This window comes from Lactuca virosa, chromosome 9, assembly GCF_052849685.1.
Source record: "Lactuca virosa cultivar CGN04683 chromosome 9, Lactuca_virosa_CGN04683_v6, whole genome shotgun sequence".
NCBI classification, from domain to species: Eukaryota; Viridiplantae; Streptophyta; class Magnoliopsida; order Asterales; family Asteraceae; genus Lactuca; species Lactuca virosa.
In genome coordinates, this window is record NC_136434.1 from 73,837,704 (window position 1) to 73,861,277 (window position 23,574).

General features: G+C 37.5%; 2 protein-coding genes and 1 long non-coding RNA gene across 5 annotated transcripts; 1 reads left to right on the forward strand and 2 right to left on the reverse strand.

Annotated features, from left to right (window-relative positions):
• Positions 1–2,087: 2,087 nt before the first annotated feature.
• On the forward strand, positions 2,088–5,915 carry LOC145137529 (uncharacterized). Of its 3 annotated transcripts, XR_013721100.1 has the most exons (12): positions 2,088–2,246; positions 2,315–2,393; positions 3,118–3,197; positions 3,294–3,360; positions 3,443–3,514; positions 3,594–3,800; positions 3,912–4,113; positions 4,252–4,341; positions 4,517–4,594; positions 4,704–4,790; positions 4,875–4,967; positions 5,684–5,915. XR_013721100.1 is itself a non-coding variant. In XM_079071662.1 (8 exons), the coding sequence occupies exons 1-8, from the start codon at positions 2,171–2,173 to the stop codon at positions 4,255–4,257; spliced, it is 789 nt and encodes a 262-aa protein (XP_078927788.1). In that variant the 5' UTR covers positions 2,088–2,170; the 3' UTR covers positions 4,258–4,511. The 3 variants fall into 3 exon arrangements, 1 of the variants encoding a protein (XP_078927788.1); XR_013721101.1 differs by lacking the exons at positions 4,517–4,594; positions 4,704–4,790; positions 4,875–4,967; XM_079071662.1 differs by lacking the exons at positions 4,517–4,594; positions 4,704–4,790; positions 4,875–4,967; positions 5,684–5,915 and having other exon boundaries at positions 4,252–4,511.
• A 3,249-nt stretch (positions 5,916–9,164) lies between these two features.
• LOC145137369 (cytochrome P450 93A3-like) lies at positions 9,165–10,937 on the reverse strand. The gene is made up of 2 exons (XM_079071509.1): positions 9,939–10,937; positions 9,165–9,858 (listed from the first exon to the last, which is right to left on the reverse strand). The coding sequence occupies exons 1-2, from the start codon at positions 10,830–10,832 to the stop codon at positions 9,232–9,234; spliced, it is 1,521 nt and encodes a 506-aa protein (XP_078927635.1). The 5' UTR covers positions 10,833–10,937; the 3' UTR covers positions 9,165–9,231.
• A 3,007-nt stretch (positions 10,938–13,944) lies between these two features.
• On the reverse strand, positions 13,945–14,806 carry LOC145136368 (uncharacterized). Its single transcript, XR_013720417.1, has 2 exons — positions 14,441–14,806; positions 13,945–14,198 (listed from the first exon to the last, which is right to left on the reverse strand). It is a non-coding gene; the product is annotated as an uncharacterized LOC145136368 (long non-coding RNA).
• Positions 14,807–23,574: the final 8,768 nt, after the last annotated feature.

Below are 23,574 nucleotides of genomic sequence, written 5' to 3' on the forward strand. Positions count from 1 at the left end.
CATGTGTTTTCCAACAAAACATATTTCCTTAAACTATGCTAATCATTACCTTAATATATACAAAAACATAGTTTTTTTCGTTTTTTTTTTAATTTTTAGAAGCTATTTTTATCAAAAAATGATTTTAAATATACCAAAATTCATGATTTTTTATTCTCTACAAATAAACATCCATATTGATATAGTTTTAAGATAAAATAAAAAATTTATTTTTTTTATATTTTCAGCTATCGTTATTCATAAGTGAATAAAAATGCATCAGGTTTTATTACAGTACATTCGTTATTCACTTATGAATAAAAAGTATGATTTATTTTTTTTACAATTTAAGTATCATTCATATATGAATATATCATATAATAAACATAGTATATTCATATTTAAATATTGGACGATGTATTCACTTGTGAATATTAACATAATATATTTACTTGTGAATATTAGATGATATATTCACTTATGAATATTAAATGATATTTCATATGTGAGTATTACATAGTATTACATGGTATATCACATGTGAATATTACATAGTATATTCACTTGTGAATATTAGATGATATATTCACTTATGAATATTACACAGTATATTCACATATGAATATTACAAGGTATATTCACTTGTGAATATATTCACTTATGAATATTAGAAGGTATTTTGACAAATATATATAATTTTTATATGTAATTCACATATGAATAACATACAGAATTGCATATTTGTTTTGTCTTTTTAATAATCATATACTGATTCAGGTGAGAAAACATATTCATATGTGAATATAACGTGCTAATTTAGTTTATGCATTTCATCAAACAGTTGGAGTGCATACAAGTTAACTATTTTAAAAATGTTAAAAACATCAAGTTATCAATTCCAAAATCATCATATACTTCCGATTTCGACTTCAGATGCGACATCCTATGTCTGATCGATTTCTCGTTTTGATTTTGATTTCCGAAAATCCGATTGGGAACCCGTGAGTACCGATTCTGAGTCCTTCAATGTCGACTGTGACTGCGAGTCCAGAACTCCGATTCCAATTTCATGAACAACGAAGAAATTCCGATTCCAACTGATTTCGTTTGCGAATCTGGGAAATTCCAGTTCCAAATCCGTTATGAACTTTAACAAATGCTTGCAAGCTACGAACATTCGGAGTATTCAACAAAGAAATCGATGAAATTGATGAATTTGGGTTGCGAATCTGTCTTGAACGGCGAACCTCCCAGCCACGAATATCGATGATTGATTAACACTGGATGATTGTTGAAGGTTGAAGGAGAAATTTTGATGATGAACGAACTGTTATCAAATTCTCTATAGTTACGTATTTGAGATTGAAGGTTATTAACATATTTACAAGTTTGCCACCGTGTCTTTTTATGCTTAAATTAAATGAGTGGCTGAGAATGATTCCCCCATTCTCAACATTTTTTATTTTTTCAATTGAACCCACCTCTATATATATATATATATATATATATATATATATATATATATATATATATATATATATATATATATATATATATATATATATATATAGGGAAAGTTTATTTGGAAAACAAAAAAACCCTAAAAAAACCCCAAAAATCATAAAAATGCATAAAAAAGTACCTAGAGATCACAAAACTTTTTTTTGACATTTTTTATGAAAAAATCGCAGGTTTATAAAGAAATTCGCTGAAAAAAAATTTGAAAAAAAAACTTTTTTTTTTTTTATAAAAAAAAAAGTTGATTTTTTTTTCAGCGAATTTTAATAAAAAGCTGCGATTTTTTATAAAAAAAATTAAAAAAAAGTTTTGTGATCTCTAAGTATTTTTTTTATGCATTTTTATGATTTTTAGGGTTTTTTGTTTTCCATAGAACCTAAACATATATATATATATATATATATATATATATATATATATATATATATATATATATATATATATATCGAGACTTACATACTAAGTTAGGTCTAACATCTAATCTAAAACCATGAATATAGAATAGATGTTAGGGTCTTGTATAGGAAAATGCACAAAGTTGAAGGGTGTATCCGAAATATTCCTAGTTACTTAACTATTTATCCATTGGCTCGCCCGCTACGCCTTTGTTAGAGATATCAGCTATCCACCACATGTACAAGCCCTAGCTCCAGAAACCCTAAAACGATTAACCATGTCGCACTTCGGAAGAGCAGGTCCGCCGGATATCAGAGATACCTATTCACTCCTCGTCCTCAACATCACCTTTCGTAAGTTCATAATTTCATCATTCGATTTATAAAACTCCCGATTTGTCTAACGAGTTTTGTCTTTCCAGGTACAACTGCCGATGATTTGTTCCCTCTTTTTGATAAGTATGGAAAGGTTGTTGATGTTTTCATCCCTAGAGATCGCAGGTACAGTTTTCCCCAATTTAATGTGCAATAATAGGATTTCTCATTTTTTGTGGAATCTCGCGTTTGTAATTTTCTTATGTAACATTTTTCATACGCCTAATGCCCGAAGTGGTTGACAGATTTCTACTTTTGGAACATATACGGCTAAATGCAGAATTAGCAACCGGACTTTTTTTATTTGTTTGTTATCCTTTCAATTCTTTCTATTATAACATAGAATTTCATTGTTCTCAAAGAAAAATCTACTTATATCATTACACTTACAGTTTTTTGCTTTTAAAAGTCTATCTAATTATTGCACGAAAAAGAAAGTTGCTTAAAATCTATGTAACTATTGCAAGGGAAATTGCTTTGTATCGGATAACAATGTTATTTTAGGTATAATTTCTAAAGAACAATGCTTTAATAGGAAGAAATGAACCTAGGATGCTATACTACACAAGTCTGTGAAATGTACTCACACTCTCTTGCATTTAACCCAAATATATTAACTTTCCCATAATCTACTTTAATTCTGTTATGAATTGAACATTTTTTTTTTCAAATTATATATGATGTATCACATCTGAAGCTGCTTTTGCGTTTGAAACAGGAGAATGTACAATTCCATTATTTTCTGCTTCTATTCCCCACCTTTCTTTTTGTTTAAACTTGTTAGAACAGAATCATTGTTTTCCAGGTATATTTGACTTAACTTGGTGTGTAATTCTTGTGTTGCTCATAGGACTGGGGATTCTCGGGGCTTTGCCTTTGTTCGATATAAGTATGCAGATGAAGCCCAGAAGGCAGTGGACAAGCTTGATGGTGACAACTGAATTTCCATTTCTTCTAAAGAATCCATTTCATGAATTAAAAAAACAATCTTTTCTTTTTCTTTTTACATTTATGCCATTTCTTCAGGAAGAGTTGTTGATGGTAGAGAGATAATGGTTCAATTTGCCAAGTATGGACCTGATGCTGAAAGAATGTGAGTCACAGCCACTTTTGTTGCTATTCATTTCTTTCTATCAAACTATAAATTAACAAATCTGTTACTTATTTTCCTTTAGTCATAAGGGAAGAATACTTGAACCAGCTGAGAAGCTGAAGGGAAGATCAAGGAGCCGAAGTCCAAGACCAAGGTAAAGATAAAGATTCTCTTTCCTTTATCTCCATAAACCTATTTGTTTAAAATGGTTCATTTTAATATTGTTCATGTAGTTCAAGGCATAGAGATGACTACAAGGACAGAAGAAGAAACCGTAGTAGAAGCAGAGACAGATCTGAACACGAGAGGCATCGAGGAAGGGATCGATACAGAAGCAGAAGTCGAAGCAGAAGCAGAAGCCCTGAATATCGCAAAGAACGCAGTAGAAGAGGAAGATATGAAGATGAAAAGGGTAGAAGCAGAAGTCGATCTCCTATCAGGTATATACAAATGTTATGTTTCTTTTTCTATGCTGCAGTTAGATTGTAGGATAAGATATGAAGTTGTTTAAACTGTATTTGAAAATGTTTATATGGGATTATGTTATGTAGAAGTGCTTCCCCTGCCCGATCACCTGCCCGAAATAGTGTGAGCCCTCGAAGGAGTAGGAGTGCATCTCCAAGAAGAACACCTTCAAGGAGCAGAAGTCCAGCCAGGCGTGTTGAGAAAGATCGGTCACCTACTCCAAAAAGTGTTTCCCCTCGTGGGAAACCTGACTCTAGAAGCCCATCACCACAGCGTTCTGATGCTGATGTGAGTATATATATATATATATATATATATATATATATATATATATATATATAAATTATATGATCTTTTTAAAATAATTGGTTAGATTTTTGAGTTTTTTAGTGATGCTGATTGATTGTTTTGAATGTTGATTTACAGGAATGAGAATTGGAGATGCATGTATGGACATGAAATCAAGAGCAGTGTTCTGTTTTGTGAAAACTCATTTCCTGATGCTTAATTTGAAGGGTAATTTTTTTTTTTTTTTTTTTGGTTTGTATCCCTTTTTTTTTGCATAATTTGGATTTCTTGCATCTAAGATGTTTTCAACTGTTGGGAGGATGTTATGTGAAGAGTTTTGTTTTGGATGTTAATGTGTGTCATATTGATTTGGAAAACTGAAATTTTTGATTGCACTATATAGATAGAGTATGTGTTGCTGTTGGTGTTGATGTTGGTGAGAACTGGTGCAGCAGTGGTTATGATGTTTGGTTTGCAGTGGGTAAGAGTTGAACCTTTAAATCCTGAAGTCAAACTAGGATTTTGACTAATAGAATGAATATTTTTTATATTTCTTACTTTTTGGTTACTTTGTTTTTGGGCTATAAAAGGGAAAGGGGATGATGGTTGAAGTTGATATTGCTGCTATGCTGTTGACACGTCATGCTTGCTGAACAAAAAATCCTAAAAATTTTAAGGTTCTAAAATTAAAATAAAAGCACATATGCTCTCCCCTAAAAATGGGCTAATCTGATGCTAGTGAAATGATGATTGATATACAGTAGTTGAGGTCGATGATTAAGCTGTCAAGTGATAGGCACGTGTTGTTGCTGTGTTGCACATGCACCAGTTCTTGTAGATGCTGGTGAATTAAGGTTAATAATCAAATCTCATAAATCTTGCACCTCAAATTTACCACTTTTATGTGTGTGTGTGTTTTACGTGTTGTTAACTTGTGTTGAAAATGCTAGAACTTTCTTTTAGCTTTTATTGGAGTAACAGAATGAGGTGTTGATATTCTGGAAATAAAAATCATGTTATTCAAAAGTATAATTGAAGTGTAAGTCTTCGTAATTATGTTGCACTTGTTTTGGAATTTTCCATTTTTATAATTTTGAAGAAATAAAATTTTGAAGAATTTGTATTTGATTTTAAAATACAAAAAAAATCATTTTTCTATGAAATGTTTTGTTACTCTGTCTGTCATTGATGTTTGTCTATGGTGAAGATAATTCCATATTTCATTTCACAAATTTATATAATTGTTTTATTAGAAATGTTGTATGTCTCTTTCTACTTTTTTGTTTTTTGGGCATCGAGAAATGTGTTTCTCCAAATTTGTATGGTGATGTTGGTGTCTGTCTGTATCTGATTTAGTATTGTGTGTTGATATAGCTTGTACTATTTCTTCTTCTAGTATCTAATAATCGGCCCCTCAAGTGATGTAGTGATGTGTGGTGTTTGTATGCATTATGTTCCAACCAAATAACTTTTTAGACAAATGTACATTTTTCATCATTTGAGTTGTAAGTTTTTGTTTACTCACGTGATATATTTATATCATCCGTGACTAACAAATAAATTGAAACAGATATTGAAGCTATTCAGACGGTTGGTGATAAACCAAGGATCATGGCAACGTTTATTTTTTAGACTAAACCTCAGTGGTTTCCAGAAATTTGAGATATAGTTTCTTAGTTCAAAAAACCTTATAGATAGTCCCTAGGTGTAAATAATGACAACTATGTAATGTTTTTCTATTATATTGAAGCCAGTACTACGAATACAAAGACTCCAATTTATACAAGGTTTACAACTGAAAATCCTAAATATATGGTTGTACACTAGGTCTACAATTTGACTTTGACTGATAAACAATCTTCTAAATATAGTGCACTCTAACCACATGTGTATCGTTTGATGTTACCGTTATTACCCCCAACGAACTTAAAGCTTGTGACGAATGGAATTGAAGTGATACTTAGGAGGAGCCTTGGTAAATATGTCTGCCAGCTGTCTTCTGAGGATACATTTGATATGATTAGTTCCTTAGCTTCAACTTGTTTGCGAATGAAAAGTAAGTCTAGAGCTATGTGTTTTGACCTGGTGCTTATGACGAGATTTTTGGTTATGAAGATTTCTCCTACATTATCACAGAATAGCAATGGAGACCGAGTCATTGGAATGTGTAACTCAAACAGAAGCTGTTTAATCCAAATGAGTTCTGCAGATGTGTATGCCAATGATCTATACTCTGCTTTAGTGCTTGATCTTGCTGCTACCTTTTGTTTTCTAGAGGTCCAACTTAGCAGGTTGGAGCCGTGATATATATCAAAACCATATTGGGAACGACTGTCATCTTTGTCAGATAATCAACCAGCATCAGAGAAAGCTGTGAGGGATCTCTTTTGGGATGGTGTAAAATGTAAAGAATGTTTAAGAGTACCATTTAGATACCGTAAAATTTTCTTGACAACCTGCCAATGTTGAGTCGTTGGTGAATGCATGTATTGACATACTCGCTTAAAAACATAAGCAAATGACGGGTCGAGTTATTATTGCGTATTGTAGTGACCCTACTATTTGTCGATACAACTTTGGATCAGAAACAGTTCACCAGCAAGAGTGAGACGTGAGCTTGGGTCAGCAGGAGTAGAGATAGGAGAAACAGCAACCATTTTGCATTTTTCAAGAACATATCGAATGTAGTTCTCTTGACTTAGGATCTGACCCTTTGAGTTCCGTTCGATTTGAATGCCAAGAAAATAATGTAACTCGCCTAAGTCTTTGAGAGCAAACATTTGGTGGAGATTATTGATGAATCGTTGGATTAGGTAGGGATTGATGTCTGTGATGATTAAATCATGCACGTAGACTAGAATGTAGATGACGGCTTTGGTTGTGACATGGAAAAACAGTGACGTGCCCGATTGGCACGCTCGTGAAATCCTGCACGAACAAGATAAGTCTTGAGTTTCGTGAACCAAACTCTCGGGGTCTGTTTGAGCCTGTAAATTGCCTTGTGTAATCGACATACATGATTTGGCCTTTGAGTGTCTTCAAATCCGGATGGTTGTTTCATGTATACATCTTCTTGCAACTCGTCATTGAGGAACGCGCTATCGATGTCCAATTGACGAATGGACCATCCCTGTGATATATCAATGGACAAAACGAGACGAATGGTGGTGGGTTTAATGACCGAACTGAATGTTTCAAAATAATCCACTCCTTGGCTGTATCTTTGTTTTACTAGGCGTGCCTTGTAGCGATCAATTGTACCATCCGAATGTCGTTTGATACGATAGATCCATTTGCAACCTACAACATTAACATTCGGTGGACAAGTAACAAGAGACCATGTGATATTTCGCATTAATGCATCATATTCAAGTTGCATTGCTTTTTGCCAACAAGTGTGCTTATTCGCAGGGGCGGACGCAAGATTCCGTAGTAGGTGTTGCCGGTTCATAGTATGTGTTACCGGTGACACATTTTATAGTCGAAAAAAGAAAAACTTCGAAAAATTTACACTACATATAGAAAAAGTAGTGGTTGCTGGTGGCACTGCGTGCACCTAAAGAGAACCGCCCTTGCTTATTCGCTTGTTTAAATGTATATGGCTCAATGGAGGAAGTAGATGTTACTGATGTCGAGAAGGCCTTGGGTTTCAGAGAATTTGTACGAGCCCTAGTGGTCATTGGATGTTCACTTTGGGCAGTAGATCTGTAACGGGCAGTTGGGACCTGATTGCGTTTGGCGCGAGAACTGGCTGTGGATGCTTAGATAGTTTGGATTTGGAGAAGGGATTGTGGAGGAAGGAGTAGAAGTACTAACATGTGGTGTTTCCTATTGAACATGTTGAGATGGAACAGAGTCGAGTGAAGCCACAAGAGAACAAATCGGTCCTTCTTGTTCCAAAGAATGTAGTCGGGATTTGGTTCTGTGGTGGGTGAACCTTCGGTGGGTGAGATCGTAATTGTCTGTGATGGTGGATTTGGAGCTCTTCTAGCTCAAACATTTCTAGAGCTGAGATGATGGTTGATCGCCGTAGAGGGTAGTTGTCATGATTGAGTTTGATGCTGATGGAGGGAAATTGAAAGTTGAGATTGGAATTGTTAGCAAGACCGAGAAGAATGTGATTGACGGCCATGGTTCAACGACAAGAGAAAAAAAATCAAAGAAAAAGGTAAGCGGCTCTTGATAGACTGCAATTTATATAAGGTTTACAACCGAAAATCCTAAATATACGACTCTACACCAGGTCTACAATTTGACTGAGAAACACTATTCTAACCACGTGTACTCTAACCACGTGTGTATCATTTGATGTTACCATTATTACTAGGGTTCCAAATTTTTTAACAAACAGTTATTTACAGTAGTTTCGTTGTAGATTTAGTATTTTTTAAAATTAAAATGACCTTTTTACCCTTTACATATTTATTTTTATTTTTCATAATTTCTATCTCTCTCTCTCTCTCTCTCTCTCTCTCTCTCTCTACAGACCCAATATTTGAAGAATCTGAACACGGCGTCAAGAAGGATTCCCAGCTGGCTACGACTCCACTGTTATTATGTATCGAAACAAATCAATATGTACCAACACTTTTGTATTGAAATAAATCAATACCTTGAAGTTGTATCATGTTATCTAATTTATTTATTTATTTATTGTCCTCGGCACTATCATGTTATCTTAAATAAAACGAAATATTAAGTAAAAGCATCTAAAACAATCCGTACAAGTTATATGTAACTCCAATAAAAACTTATTTGGGCGTTTGAATTATACGTCCTTCTTTAAACCACTAAAATTTAACACTTGATTAAAGTATTATTGGGTCCAAAACGAATGATGATATTATTGTAGGGACCCAAACAAACTCAAAAAGTAGTGAACGAAAAGCACAAATGCAAAGGAAAGTCTCTCATGGCATGATGAACTTTAAACAATGCATGAAAAGACAAGTCCCTTCTCCATTATATTTTATTGCCATGCCATTGTTTGCATTACACTAAAAAGACAAGTCCGCTTGCATGTGTTAAGTAATGCTCGACCAAAATAGGAGTCATGAAAAGATGACATCAATCTATAGTCAACTTTGTGTTATTAATACTCGACCAATGACATACATATTACATAGATAAAGGGATGAGATGAAGTCGCACCACAGGAACACAAACCAAAGAATTAGCTCTAGGAAGTGTTATCCCGATACCCTCCTCCATATCAACACTAGTTAGATTCCCTTCTTTCCCAGCCTTCCACTCAAAGCACTGAATCATAGAGCCAAGGGTTGCATGTACTACATGCAACCCTAGCGATATCCCTGGACACATCCTACTCCCACTCCCAAATGGCAACAACTGAAAATCTTGTCCTCTCACATCCAACTTTCTCCCTTCAAATCTTTCCGGCCTAAATTCTAGTGGGTTTTCCCAGTTAGTGGGGTCTCGGCCATGGCCCCACACGTTGAAAAAAATAGTGGTCTTTGCTGGAATATCATAACCTCCGACAATGCAATCTCTTGTTGATATTCTTTGAATCATTGGGACTGTGGGGTGAAGACGTAGCGTTTCCTTGACAATTGCTTGGAGGTAAGGAAGGTTTGGTATGTCCGATTCTTGTAAAAGTCTGTTTTTGCCCACAACATGGTCGATTTCTTCTACTGCTTTTTTCATAATGTTTGGATGGTTAATGAGTTCAGATAAAGCCCATTCTGTAGTTAATGCCGACGTGTCTGTTCCTGCACCAAATACATCCTGAAATGGAACATGTACATATATTAAAAGTTGCAAATACAGACATTAAAAAAGTATATGATCTGGAGTGATAGTGTTACAAGAATGAAGGCTTTGATGTTCTCTCTGGTCAACTTTTTATCCATGGTCTCATCTTCTGAGATATGGAGTAGAATGTTCAACAAGTCGTTCATTTCTCCAGTGTCCTGTTTTCTTGCTTCTTCATGCTCTCTCATGATATTTTCTATCAAGGCATCAAATCTTCTACGGATATTTAATGACCTTTTTCCAATTCTTTGCAAGTCAAGATACTTACAGAACCATATATGATCCGAAAGGTTAAATTTACCAATAAGCTCCCCTATCTCCGTAATTATTTCCCTTATGTCCTCTGCCTTATCATCTTCTTCTGAACACCTCTTGCTCATAAGCATTCTTGATATCACATTGTTTGTCATCTTGATCAGCTCCCCTTCAAGTTCCACAGACTTCCCAACTTTTGCCGATTGTGATAAAACTTGTAATAAACGTATCACTTCGTCACGCCTGATTGGAAGGAGGGACTCGAGTGTTTTACCATTAAGGAGTTCTGATATGACTATCTTCTTCATGAACTTCCAGTAAGCTCCATAAGGAGCAAAGAAGAAGCCCCTGCCTCCGTAGGTAAAGTAATCCAAGGTTGAGTTATGGGGTCGGTCTAAGAAAGCATCATTATACGTTTTAAACAATTCTTTAGCTGTTTCTGTTGATCCAGCAACAACACAAGGTGTGGAGCCCAAAAAGAAGCGGAAAACTGGCCCATGTTGGACTGAAAGCTTGTGAAAAGCTTGATGAGGGCTTGGAGCAAGGAGGTGGAGATGTCCGATGATGGGAAGGGGAAACGGGGTCGGTGGAAGATGAGATTTAGCACGAGCAGATTTGAAAAACGCGACCATAAAGATGAGGGAGACCAGCAAGATGAGAAAGATGTTGAAATAGCCATGGAAATCGGCCATAGCGAGTTAGCAGAACTTTTAAGATGATATTGTGCTCAACCACATAAAATAGGCGCTTAAATGTATACACAATGTCTAGACACTTTAGGCTATGTTTATAGGTAAGAAACTGCAATCGTTTATATATTGCTAAGAAATTGAGATCGGTATTCAAGTAAATTTTTATGTTTATTTTATTATTATTATTATTATTATTATTATTTAACTTTTTTTAAATACATGTACTCACTCAGCCTTTGGCAACTTGGGTGAATGGATCGTCTACATGGAGTGTCATTGGTTCTTTACTTCTTTTACTTTTATTTTTTTCTTCAAACTTTAGAAGCAATTAGCAATATAGTATTATATATTAGGTTAAATACAATATATAATAAAAAATATTCTAAAATATATAAATCATAATTATCTATAAATAAAATATAATATTGATTATTTTAAATGTGTATATTATTATTTTAAATATATAGAATATGTACAGGGCTGTTGGGCCGTTTATAATAGAACTAATATTGGGCTAAGATATACACGAATACAATATACACTAACATCCCCCCGCAGTTTGATCGGGAGGGAAATGACGGACGTTTAAACTGGAGCGAAAATCTTTGAATAAGCTGGTGGGTAGACCTTTGGTGAAGATATCGACATACTGGGAGGCGGATGGAACATGAAGAACACGTATGTGGCCGAGAGCTACTTTGTCGCGAACAAAGTGAATGTCGATTTCGATGTGTTTCGTTTGTTGGTGTTGAACTGGGTTGGTTGACATGTAGACCGCACTGACGTTGTCACAATATACAATGGTTGCTTGTGGCGTAGGACAACGAAGTTCAAGAAGAAGGTTCCGGAGCCAGGAGATTTCAGCAACAGTGTTGGCAACACCACGATATTCAGCCTCAGCGCTAGATCTGGAAATGGTGCCTTTTGGAGGACCAAGAAATAAGGTTGTCTCCAAGAAATACACAGTATCCTGATGTGGAGCGTCTGGTTGCAGGGCATCCCCCCAATCTGCGTCAGAGTATGCAACAAGAGATGAAGTGGGGGAGACGTATAGTTGAAGCCCATGATCAAGAGTACCCCGCACATAGCGAAGAATCCGTTTGAGAGCTTGAAGATGGGGCTCGCGGGGATCATGCATGTATAAGCAAATTTGTTGAACTGCGAAAGCAATGTCAGGTCTGGTGAAAGTGAGATACTGAAGTGCACCTGCTAGACTGCGAAATAAAGTAGGGTCAGCGACTGGTGTGCCGGATGCGTAGAGTTTGTGGAGTGGTTCAGCTGGAGTCCGACATGGATTACAATTTCGCATGTTGGCTCGATCCAAAATCTCATAGGCATACTTCTGTTGAGAGAGGAAAAGACCTGTGGAAGATCGGACAACAGAGATGCCCAAAAAATAGTTAAGTGGTCCAAGATCTGTCATGGAAAACTCACTGCTAAGTTTGGCAATAATTTGCTGCAAGAGAGATGTAGAAGAAGCTGTCAGTATGATGTCGTCAACATACAGTAATAAATATGCGGTTGCACCAGCTGAGTGAAGAATGAATAATGACGGGTCAGTACGACTGTGGTGAAAACCAATGGATGTGGCATGATGGGCAAAACGGTAGAACCATGCCCTAGGAGCCTGCTTGAGACCATAAAGAGATCTCTGAAGACGACATACGTGATCAGGAAATTTAGTATCTTTGAAGCCCGGAGGTTGGAACATATATACGGTTTCCTGTAAGTGGCCGTGAAGAAATGCATTCTTTACATCAAGCTGATGAATCGGCCAGTGTCTTGAGACAGCAATGCTGAGAACTGTGCGTATGGTGGCCGGTTTGACAACCGGGCTGAATGTCTCATCGCAGTCGATGCCTTGTTGTTGACTGCGACCATTCGCTACAAGTCTTGCTTTGTAGCGAGAGAGAGAGAGCCATGTGCATTAAATTTGTGGCGAAAAAGCCACATAGACCTGAAAATATTAACCCCTTGGGGTCTGGGGACAAGGGTCCAAGTCCTGTTCGAGATAAGGGCATTGTACTCATCAAGCATAGCCTGACGCCAGTTAGGGTCCTTAATAGCCTGTAGATGTGACGAGGGGACAGGGGAGAGAGAAGAGGTGTGGAGATTTAACTTTTGGATGGGTTTTACGATACCATTATGGGATCGAGTGGTCATGGAATGTGTACGAGGAGGAGGTATATTGGTGTTATGATCTGAGGATTCAGTAGGAGATGGAGAGTGCTCAGTTTGAAAAGTAGAGGGAGAGAGGGGAGGAGGTTCAGAGGGGGGGGGGGGTTGATGGGGTAGGGTCGGGTGTAGTGGTGTTTGGGTGAGGGAATAATTTAGAGCGGAAGTATGGTGAAGGATCGGAACTGTCATCAAGGAAAGAGTAGGATGGAGAGTCATTTGGTGATACTGATTTGAAAGGAAAGATATTTTCATCAAAGGTGACATGACGAGATATAATGATGGTGCGAGAGTTGAGGTCGAGACATCGAAAACCTCGATGGTGAGATGGATATCCAAGAAACACACACGGTAAGTATCTAGGGGATAGTTTGTGAGAGGTGGTGATGTGAGGGAAACAAAGACATCCAAAAGTTTTGAGATGATTATAAGTGGGATGTTTTTGGAGTAGTCGGTATGTGGATGTGTCATTTTGAATGGAGGTGGAAGGTAGAATATTTAAGAGATGAGTTGCCATGTGGAGTGCTTCGACCCAATAGGTGGGTGGTAGATGGGCTTGGAATAGTAGAGTGCGAATAATGTTATTGATTGAGCGAAGCATACGTTCAGATTTTCCGTTTTGTTGGGATGTATGAGGGCATGAAAAACGAAAGTTGATTCCATGTGTGGCAAAGAAATCATGAAATTGTTTATTGTTGTATTCCCCCCATTATCACATTGGAAGGATTTGATGGTGGTGTTGAATTGGTTTTTGATATATGTGAAAAATTCAAGAAATTTGGAGTAAACGTCAGATTTTTGTTTTAATGGGTACACCCAAAGATAGTGAGAGTAGTGGTCAAGAAAGATAACATAATATTTTAAACCACTTATACTAGTAATAGAAGAGGTCCAAACATCAGAGTGTATAATGTCAAATGCATGAGAAACAATAGAATTAGAAGAACTAAATGGAAGTTTGACATGTTTTCCAGTTTGACAAGCATGACACAAAGAAGTAAAGTCATTTTTATTACATGGAATCAATTTATTGGATAAAAGAAATTGCAAAACATGGCTGCCAGGATGACCAAGGCGTTGGTGCCAAACGGAAGAGCTTGTGGAAACGAGAGCTTGAGGAGTTTGAGGTAGAACCGGGTAGAGCGGACCATCACTGTCACATCGGATTAGGGGTAGACGGGTCCTGTAATCCTTGACAGTAAAACCAAATTCATCAAATTCAATGGAGCATTTATTTTGATGAGTGAATTTGCGTACATAAATTAGATTTTTGATGATTGAAGGTGTAATGAGGACATTGTTTAGATAAAGAGGACGATGGTTGTTTTGTATAGGAAATAAGGTATGGCCGGTCGCAACTACAGGTATTTTGGTCCCGTCACCAACTAGGATATTATGACAAGTATTCTTATCAAGAAAGGATTGGAGTATACCTTGGTTGGCATGAACGTGGTCCGTTGCACCCGTGTCCATAACCCATTTGCCCGGCTCTTGAAGTGACATGGAGCTAAATAATTGTGGAAGGGCTGTGGGCTGTTGTTCGGTCCCAAACCAGGCCCACAGTGGTGTTATTGGAGCATTTATGTGTTGGGCTGGTGCAGAGGAAGTGGCAGCTAGATGGGCTTGTGCAACAGGTAGGTGAGGCCGTGAAGGAGGTGGGCCAAGAAGGCCCGGAGCCTGTTGCTGTGAGTTGGCAGCCCAATAAGGAGAATTGCTGGGGCGATGCTGTTGAGTCCAAGGGATTTGAGAAGAACCTGGCGGCGGGATGTATACCCAACCGTACTGCTGTGGTGGAAGTGAGGGTCCATTGGAGTTAGACCCTTACTGGCGTCGTCGGTTTTGGGAGGTCCGGCGGTCTTGGTGGCGGTCCTGACGGCGGCTGCTGTCGGTGGTAGTGTGCAGCAGCGATGGGGAAGATGAGTGTTCACTATGAGCGGAGGATTGAAGGGGTCGATGAAGGAGAATCCGTTGTTCTTCAGAAAGTAAAATTGAGCGGGTATCTTCAAAGGATGGGAATGGGATACGATGACGGATGATGCCAGCGACATTATCAAAGCGGGAAGATAACCCATTAATGGCATAAATGACAAGATTTTTATCAGGAACCTTTGCTTGAGGGTCGAGATTCTCCAGTAGGTCGGCAATAGACTTGATTTTTGTGAAGTAGGCAGTGACACTAAGATCACCCATGGAGAGATTTCGAAGCTCGATGTCAAGTTGGATTGCTCTCAAATCTTTATTGTCGCGAAAGAGACGTTCGATGGTAAGCCAAACTTGTCTAGCGTAGGTGGCTCGTTTCAGAATCATATTAACGGTATTTTGGGAAAGGGTTGAGTAAATCCATCCTTTAACAGCCGAATCAACTTTCTTCCAGTTAGGATCAGTGGGCTTTGGAGTGGGATCATCATACGTGTCATCAATATGGTCGAGAGCATCATATGCTTCACAGTGAGTTGTGAATAGTTCACGCCAGACATCATAATTCAGCCTTTCAAGATCAAGGGTAAGAGGAATATGAGATTTGATGTTGTTAACACAAAAAACTTTGTGTATTGGTGCTGCAGGTTCAGACATGATGATGATAACAGAAGGAGAAGCAAGATTTAGGGTTGAAGAGGAAGACCACGACTTTGGGAAGGAGAGAAGAAGAAAGGAGAAATTTTAGGAGAATATCTCTGATACCATATTATTAGATGGTAATCAAATTGATTCTCATTCCATGCCGAAAACATACAATACAAGGAAATATATAGAATATGTACAGGGCTGTTGGGCCGTTTATAATAGAACTAATATTGGACTAAGATATACACGAATACAATATACACTAACATATATAAAATTATCAAATAAGTATATTTGTGATTAGTGGAGGTTGTTGATAAATAATCAAAATATTAAATTATTAGTTGTGTATTATTATATATTGTATAGCCCATTATATTTGGCCCATTCTTGTATTATGTAAGTGTATATATTTGTGTTTAATGAAAGAGATCATTCATGGGAAAATACCAAATCATATGGTATCAGAGCATTATGACATACTATATTGACCTTGGATCATCAAGACAAGCTCATCTTTGTTTGCCAAACCCTCCTCCACCATCAATATTAAACATGTTGTTCCGTTTGATCTTGATCTGGACCGCTTGAATTATGACATTTGGCGCAAATTATTTGAGATCCACTATATTAGATATGGGGTGGTAAATCATCTTCAGCCTCCTGTCGACACTCCCAAACCATCCACTCCTGCTACCAACAACAAGTCAATCATTTCCATCAATTTTGAAGAATGGAAAAGGTTAGATTCCATCTCTTCTCTACTTGGACTTTAAGAAAAATTCACAACATATGAAATTTAGAAAAATATTGAAAAATTGTTCCACGATAACGAGGAAAATAAGGTTATTCAACTAGACAACGAGCTCCGTAATATCATAATGGGCGATTTGTCCATGACTGATCCATGCAACCGGGTAAAATATTTGGCTGGTCTTCTAAAAAATATGGATTCCGAGGTACCAAAGATTAATCTTGTTGCATATATGTTGAATGGTTTGCATAAAAAATATAGATATATTGCCATCACTGTAACATCCGAAATCTTGAAGAGAAATTGTTGAGAATAACCATATTTCTAGGTCAACTCGACGAGTTGGAGAGACCAACTCGTCGTGTTGAAGATGGATGGATCGCGAGGGTTTAATGAACCAACTCAGCGAGTTGGAAAGCCTCAACTCGACGAGTTGGCAGCTGGGAAGGAAACCCTAATTTTAGGGTCTTGCACCCTATTTAAAGTCCTTAAGTCCTTTTTCTGGCCTCCTTATCATCCTCCATTCTTGTCCAAACCCTAAATCGAGTTGTAGCTTCCATTGTCAAGTTTTTGGAGCCCTAGAAGGAAATTTGTTGTGCATTTTGTGCATTGTGAAGGAACTAGAAGATCTTGAAGTTTCTAGCATAGAGAAGTAAGTCTTGGATCCAGAATCACTCCATTTCTTGCAGTCATTTAAGGTATCAAGTTCATACCTTGGCTTATAGATGATTAGATCTTCGTATTTTGGGTTTTGTTGTGTTTTGGCCTCTTTTTGGGATAATGATGGCGTAAAGTCATTTTAGGGGTTGTTCTTCATATCTAAGTTGGTTTTGGTACCCTTGAGCTTAAAGGTGCAAACTTTATGAGGATTTTGGTGTCATGCATGCATTAGGTCAATTATTAAGTCAATTCCAAGTTTAAGAGCTTCATGCAGACATGCATGAACGTAAATTTGACAACTTTACGTGGTTTTCCAGCTCAAGGAAGTCAGATCCATGTTTTGGAGTCTTGTCCTCATGGATTAAGTGCTTAATGTGTCAAGAGGTGGGTTTCTAGCGAACTCGACAAGTTTGTTGGATAAACTCGGCGAGTTGGCTCGGTTTTCCCCGACATTTTCAGATTGATAGAGGAACTCGGCGAGTTGGTGGGTCAACTCGGCGAGTTGACTTGGTTTTTCCCGATCTGTGCAGATTGATGGAGAAACTCGGCGAGTTGAAGGACAACTCGGCGAGCTGGGTCAACTTGGACCATCGACTTTGAATTTTGACTTATGCCTTTGACCAAGTTTGTCCCAATGAGTGTTCGAGGTAATCTGAATTGTATTTAAGGAAAATATGGTCTTAGGATAAGGCCCATATAGGATTGGGCTCAATTTGGAAAATTGGGCCATTAATGAGCTTTTATGGATCTAGTAGTTTTTGGTATTTTTGGGCTTGAGTGTTTGTGATCTTAATGGGACATCGGGTTACAAAGTGTTTGGACTAGAAAGATTGGTTGGGCCTTAAGGCAAGGCTATGAAAGGAGTTTAAGCCCAATTTGGAAATTGGGTCATTGGTTGATTAGTGGGCCTTTGGATCATACTTCATCTCCCACTGTGCTCACCATCAAATCCTCTTTTCATAACAATAATCAACGTGGTGGATTTCGTGGTGGACGTGGGGGTCGAAACAACCATGGTGGACGAGTTTGTCATGGTCCGCAACCCTACCATGGCGGACAACTACAACAACGCCATCAAAACGGTCACCAATCTTCTCGTGATACAAACCCGTCACGTTGGGCTTTTAGCTGGTATCAAACAACTCCACAAACGGGCCTTCTCCCCACTTCTGCCTTACCTGTAGCCCAACAACAACCTCTGCCAGGTGGGACTCGATAGAACCCAACCCATCACCAATTTTTTGGGTCAGTGTAATCAACCTTTGGGTCGCCAACAACTCCATCAGCTTTTCCCCAACAAGCTTACAACGTTAATCCCCAACAAGCTTACAACGTTAATCATCATGCATCCATGCCTCAACATGCCACCTTTCTTTCCGAGATGTTCAACACCAAGTCCTTAAATTACCCCGGACATGGTGACTGGTACATGGACACTAGCACCACTTCTCATCTTCATGCCGATGCAAGTATACTCAAGTCTATGTCTGATAAAATTATTAATTCATCTTCATCTATTCTAGTGGGTGATGGATCCTGAATTCTTGTCGCCGAAGTCGGTAATACCATCATTTCTCAACCAAATCCTTATCATACCTTACACCTTAAAAACATTTTGATCACTCCCCAATTATTAAAAATCTTATTTATGTTTGTCGTTTCAATAATGAAAATATGTGTGCTATTGAATTTGATCCTTTTGGTTTTTCTGTGAAGGATTTTCAAACAAAACAAATTCTTATGCGATGTGACAGTACCGATGACCTCTACCTTGTCACCACTCTGAATCCTCAAGCCTTCATCTCCGTGTCTCTATCTCTTTGGCACCAACGTCTCGGTCACCCCGGTCATCATGTCTTCCAACATTTAGCTGATAATCATTTAATTTCATGTTTAGTCAATAAAACTTCTACTTTATGTCATGCATGTCAAATAGGAAAACATGTTAAATTGCCTTTTAGTTTGTCTGATTTTATTTTGCAATTTCCTTATGAACTTGTGCATTCTGATGTTTGGACTTCCCTTAATAAAAGTGTTAGTGGAATTAAATATTATGTCATTTTTATTGATAATTTCTCTCATTTTCTTTGGGTCTATCCTCTTCGATGTTTTCACTAATTTTTTACACTTTCGATTGTATGTCCAAAATCAATTCAAAACTGATATCAAATATTTTCAATTTCACAATGGTGGTAAATACAACAACAAAAACTTTCACTCTCTATTTGCGCAACATGGCATTCACATACGTTCCTCATGCTCTCATACCTCTCAACAAAATGGAAAATCTGAACGCATGCTTTGCATAATAAACAATCTCATGCGCACTCTCTTATTTCATGCCCATATTCCACCCCCGTAATGGGTTAAAGCTCTTCACATGGCAACACACTTATTAAATATCCTTCCCACCACCTTACAAAATGACACTCTGTTTCATAGACTCTTTCAGAAACAACCATCATATTCTCACTTACGCATGTACAAGCATCTATGCTTTCCTCATATTGTCACTCCTCACAAATTCTCTCCAAAACCCACTCTTTGCATCTTTCTTTGCTATCCTACAAACCAAAAAGGATATCGGTGTCCTAATCTTCACACTAAACAAATTATTCTCTCCCAGCATATCATCTTTGACGAATTTGTTTTTCCCTTCGGGTCTATGACACCCAACTCTCCTCCATCCTACTCATTCCTTGATCATGTTGCAACCCCCTATAGACAACTCTCCACCACCTTTGCATGACAGACCGCCCTCCGTCGAGACATGATCTTGTCACGAGACTATCTCTCCGTCTATGTTTTACCCTACCGACGTAGCCTCCTCATCTGATGCATCTCATATGGATTTCGTTCCTACATTAACGACACCTCCTATTTCACCAATAAGGACTATCCCGAATGCATCCTCTTCTCCTTCTCCTAATGTTACTCACTCATCCTTCTTCTGCTTCCCCTATTCACACCTAACATCCAATGCAAACTTGTAGTAAATGGGGCATTTTCAAGCCTATATAAAATCTCAAACTTCATGTTGACTCCTCCTCCCCTATTCCTAAAACTTAATCTTAAGCATTTAAGGATCCAAACTGATGGGTTTTATAGGTTACAAGAACTATGTGCTTGCGGAATTTCAAGCCTATATAAAATCTCAAACTTCATGTTGACTCCTCCTCCCCTATTCCTAAAACGTAATCTTAAGCGTTTAAGGATCCAAACTGATGGGTTTTATAGGTTACAAGAACTATGTGCTTGCGGAATTTCACTTAACACTTAAGGGTACATGCAACCTAAATCGTCTATGTCATACATTTTGAATGCAACATACTATGAACAACAAAAACTAATATGAACCCTAATTGAAAAACCTAGTATAATCAAAACACAAGAATTAGGGTTACATACCTTTGATTGTTGTAGTAATTAAATCACTTCAATCCTTCCTTTGAGATCTTGGAAAGCTTGCACCAAAAGTACGATGCCTCTAATGGCTCACACCCAAACCCTAGAACTAGAAGACAAATAAAGAGAGAGGAAAAGCAAGAGAATTTCGTTCATAAGCTTCTAGGAAAGAATATTCATGAATTGGAGTGCCCCAAGGATCCTATTTATAGTTTAGGTAACTTTGGGACAAACCAATATTTGAATGGATTTAATCCCAATCCAAATCCTTTCCTTATATGCATCCAAGAGGCTCCTGGAAACCCTAAGGAGGCTCCCAAACCGTCCTCTCTTGGATGGTTCTAGAATTGTCTCTTTTGTTTAACTATTGAACAATTACAATTCACCCCCTGCACCTTTAATTAATTCCAATTAATCCCAAATTAATTCCAAATTAATTCTGATTAATAATTAATTAATTCTAGTTGATTTCTTATTAATTTATTAACCTTATAAATTAACAAATCAATTTTTTAACTATTGATCTCATATTAACTTATTAATCACATAATAAATTAACAAATCAACTATCTATTTCCAATTAACATATTAATCATATAATATATTAACAAATCATTTCTCATAATTTCTAATTAGTTTATTAATAATATAATAAACTAATAAATCATCATTCTCTCTATAAATATCATTCTAATCAAGTTCTAGTTATGATGACAACCCAAAAAGGACTTTGCTTCTAATTACAAGAATATACCAATTTAGTTACTGACTTAGACACCTTAATCGAATAGTCTCCCACTTGGATAAGTCTGTAACTACAATTGCAAGTTTAAACCTTGAACTAAACAACAAAGAGTGTTTTCCAAAGCCACTACCGAACTCTGATTCAAATCAAACGTTGGCCCTAAGATAAGTGATCGGCTATTCCTTCGTTCTACAAGATATTGTATGAACTAAGTCATGGATTAAAAGATCAACCTTGTGTTCATTTATTTATAACCTGATTTACCGATTTGTGAGCAATTTAGACTACAAAATAGAACACATCAATTTAGTCTAGACCAGGCTCCTGGTTTTCATATATCATCTCAAATCACCGAGGGGACCACAGATATCGCTTTTCCTTATTCAGGCAAAAGGAACGAATCACATTGACTATATAGTCATACAATTTACATATCAAATCACATGTGAAATAACCCTTTATAGCATCCAGTTAGGAGATGCGTTTGAGCAAACCAATGTATAACTGATCTGTAAACTATGAACTATATATCTATACTTTAAGTATATAATATATTATCGTATTATAATTACTTGTGATTAAAATCCATGAAACAAACTCTAAGCGTGGGTTTATCTAATAATTAAATTTTCTATTTTCAAAGTACTCATGAATATTGTATCAATTCCAATTGCAATGTCTTAACCTCAATCGACAATCTACAATCAATTAATGACAATCTTAATTCACTACTTAATTCCAAAAGTATGAACGATTGTGGAATTTTGAATAATATTAAAATTACTCAGGGAAGTAAAACATGTAAAGTGAAACAAAATAATAAATTAATTGACTATTGTAACGTCTGTTCCAGGTATTATTTAATTTACCTAATTTTAGGGTTTTGTGCATGGACTCGGCGAGTTGGGGAGCTCCAACTCGTCGAGTAGAGACCGTTATGTGGACGCGGATTTTAAATCCTACTCGACGAGTCGGAAGGCCCTGACTCGACGAGTAGGTGTTGTAAAGGAAAACCCTAATTTTTAGGGTTTACACCCTATTTAAAGAACATAACCCGCCTCTTGTGGCCTCCCTTACCACTTTATTAGCCAGAGAAAACCCTAGTTGGACCTTGCACCTTCTTGAGTGAGAGAGAGAGAGAGCTTTTGTGAGCAATTTTGGTATGGTTGTGAAGGATTTTGGAGCTTGAAGAACAAGGAGCAAGGAGAGGAGAAGTAGATCCGACATCTACTCTGTTTTGGCAACCATCTAGAGGTATAAAGTCATTACCTTGTTGTTTAGTTGCCTAGATCCCTTTTTCTTTGAAGTAAATGGCCTCTTTTGGTGCAAAATGGGGTCATACTCGGATTTGGACTTATCACAAGGATATGGTTCCAGATCTGGACCTCTCTAGGTCCCCAGTAACATAAAGTTGTTCACTTTATCCAGCTTAGACCCTTTCCATGCACTAAAACCTTGAATGGAGATTAGTTTTGATGTTTTAGCTTTGTGAGGCCTTGCATGCACGTAAAGTTTGCAACTTTACGTGGTAAATGTACTAGCGAAGGGTGGATCTGAAGTTTGGGACCTTAGATCCCACTGAAAATGGCTGAACACAAAAGGGACTGAAGGAACTCGTCGAGTCCCTTAGTTGACTCGACGAGTCGGGTAGGGTTTACCTATTTTCGTGATTCTGAATGAGTGCGGTGAAGGATTAGAGTGATGGCTTGCATGAACTCTTGGTTTTATGGACATTGGATAAACTCGACGAGTCACTTAGGTGACTCAGCAAGTTGACTCGGGATTCAGTGGAATGGACTCGGGAGGAACTCGACGAGTTGCTGGATGCACTCGACAAGTTGAGGTCAACATGGACTGTTGACCTTGACCGTTGACCTTGACTTTGACCAAGGTTGACTTTGAGGGTATTTATGGTATTTCGGGATTGTGACAAGTTAATCACATGTCGATTATAGGCGGTTGAGTTGGAGCAATGCGTGGGATATATCTGATCTTAGCTTGTCAGTTCAGCATTCGAGAGGTGAGTCTCCTCACCATACCAATGGGTCTAAGGCACCAAGGCCGACCCATTTTGTGATATGCGGTACACTCGTTGTTGTAGAGATATGTGGTATGATAGTTAAATATGCTCAATATTATGCTAGCTATATATGTGATATTTGTAGGGAAGACCATGGGAGGAGCCCATGACACTTGGATGTAAGACCATGTAGGGGAGCCCATGGCTTTTCAAGTAAATACCATGGGAGGAGCCCATGACACTTGGATGTAAGACCATGTGGGGGAGCCCATGGCTTTCCAGCTAAAGACCATGGGGGGGGGGAGCCCATGGCACTTAGGTGTAAGACCATGTGGGGGAGCCCATGACATCTTGAAGTAAGACCTTGGGAGGAGCCCACGACATCCTTATATGTTTGTATGCATGGCTTATGTGGTAT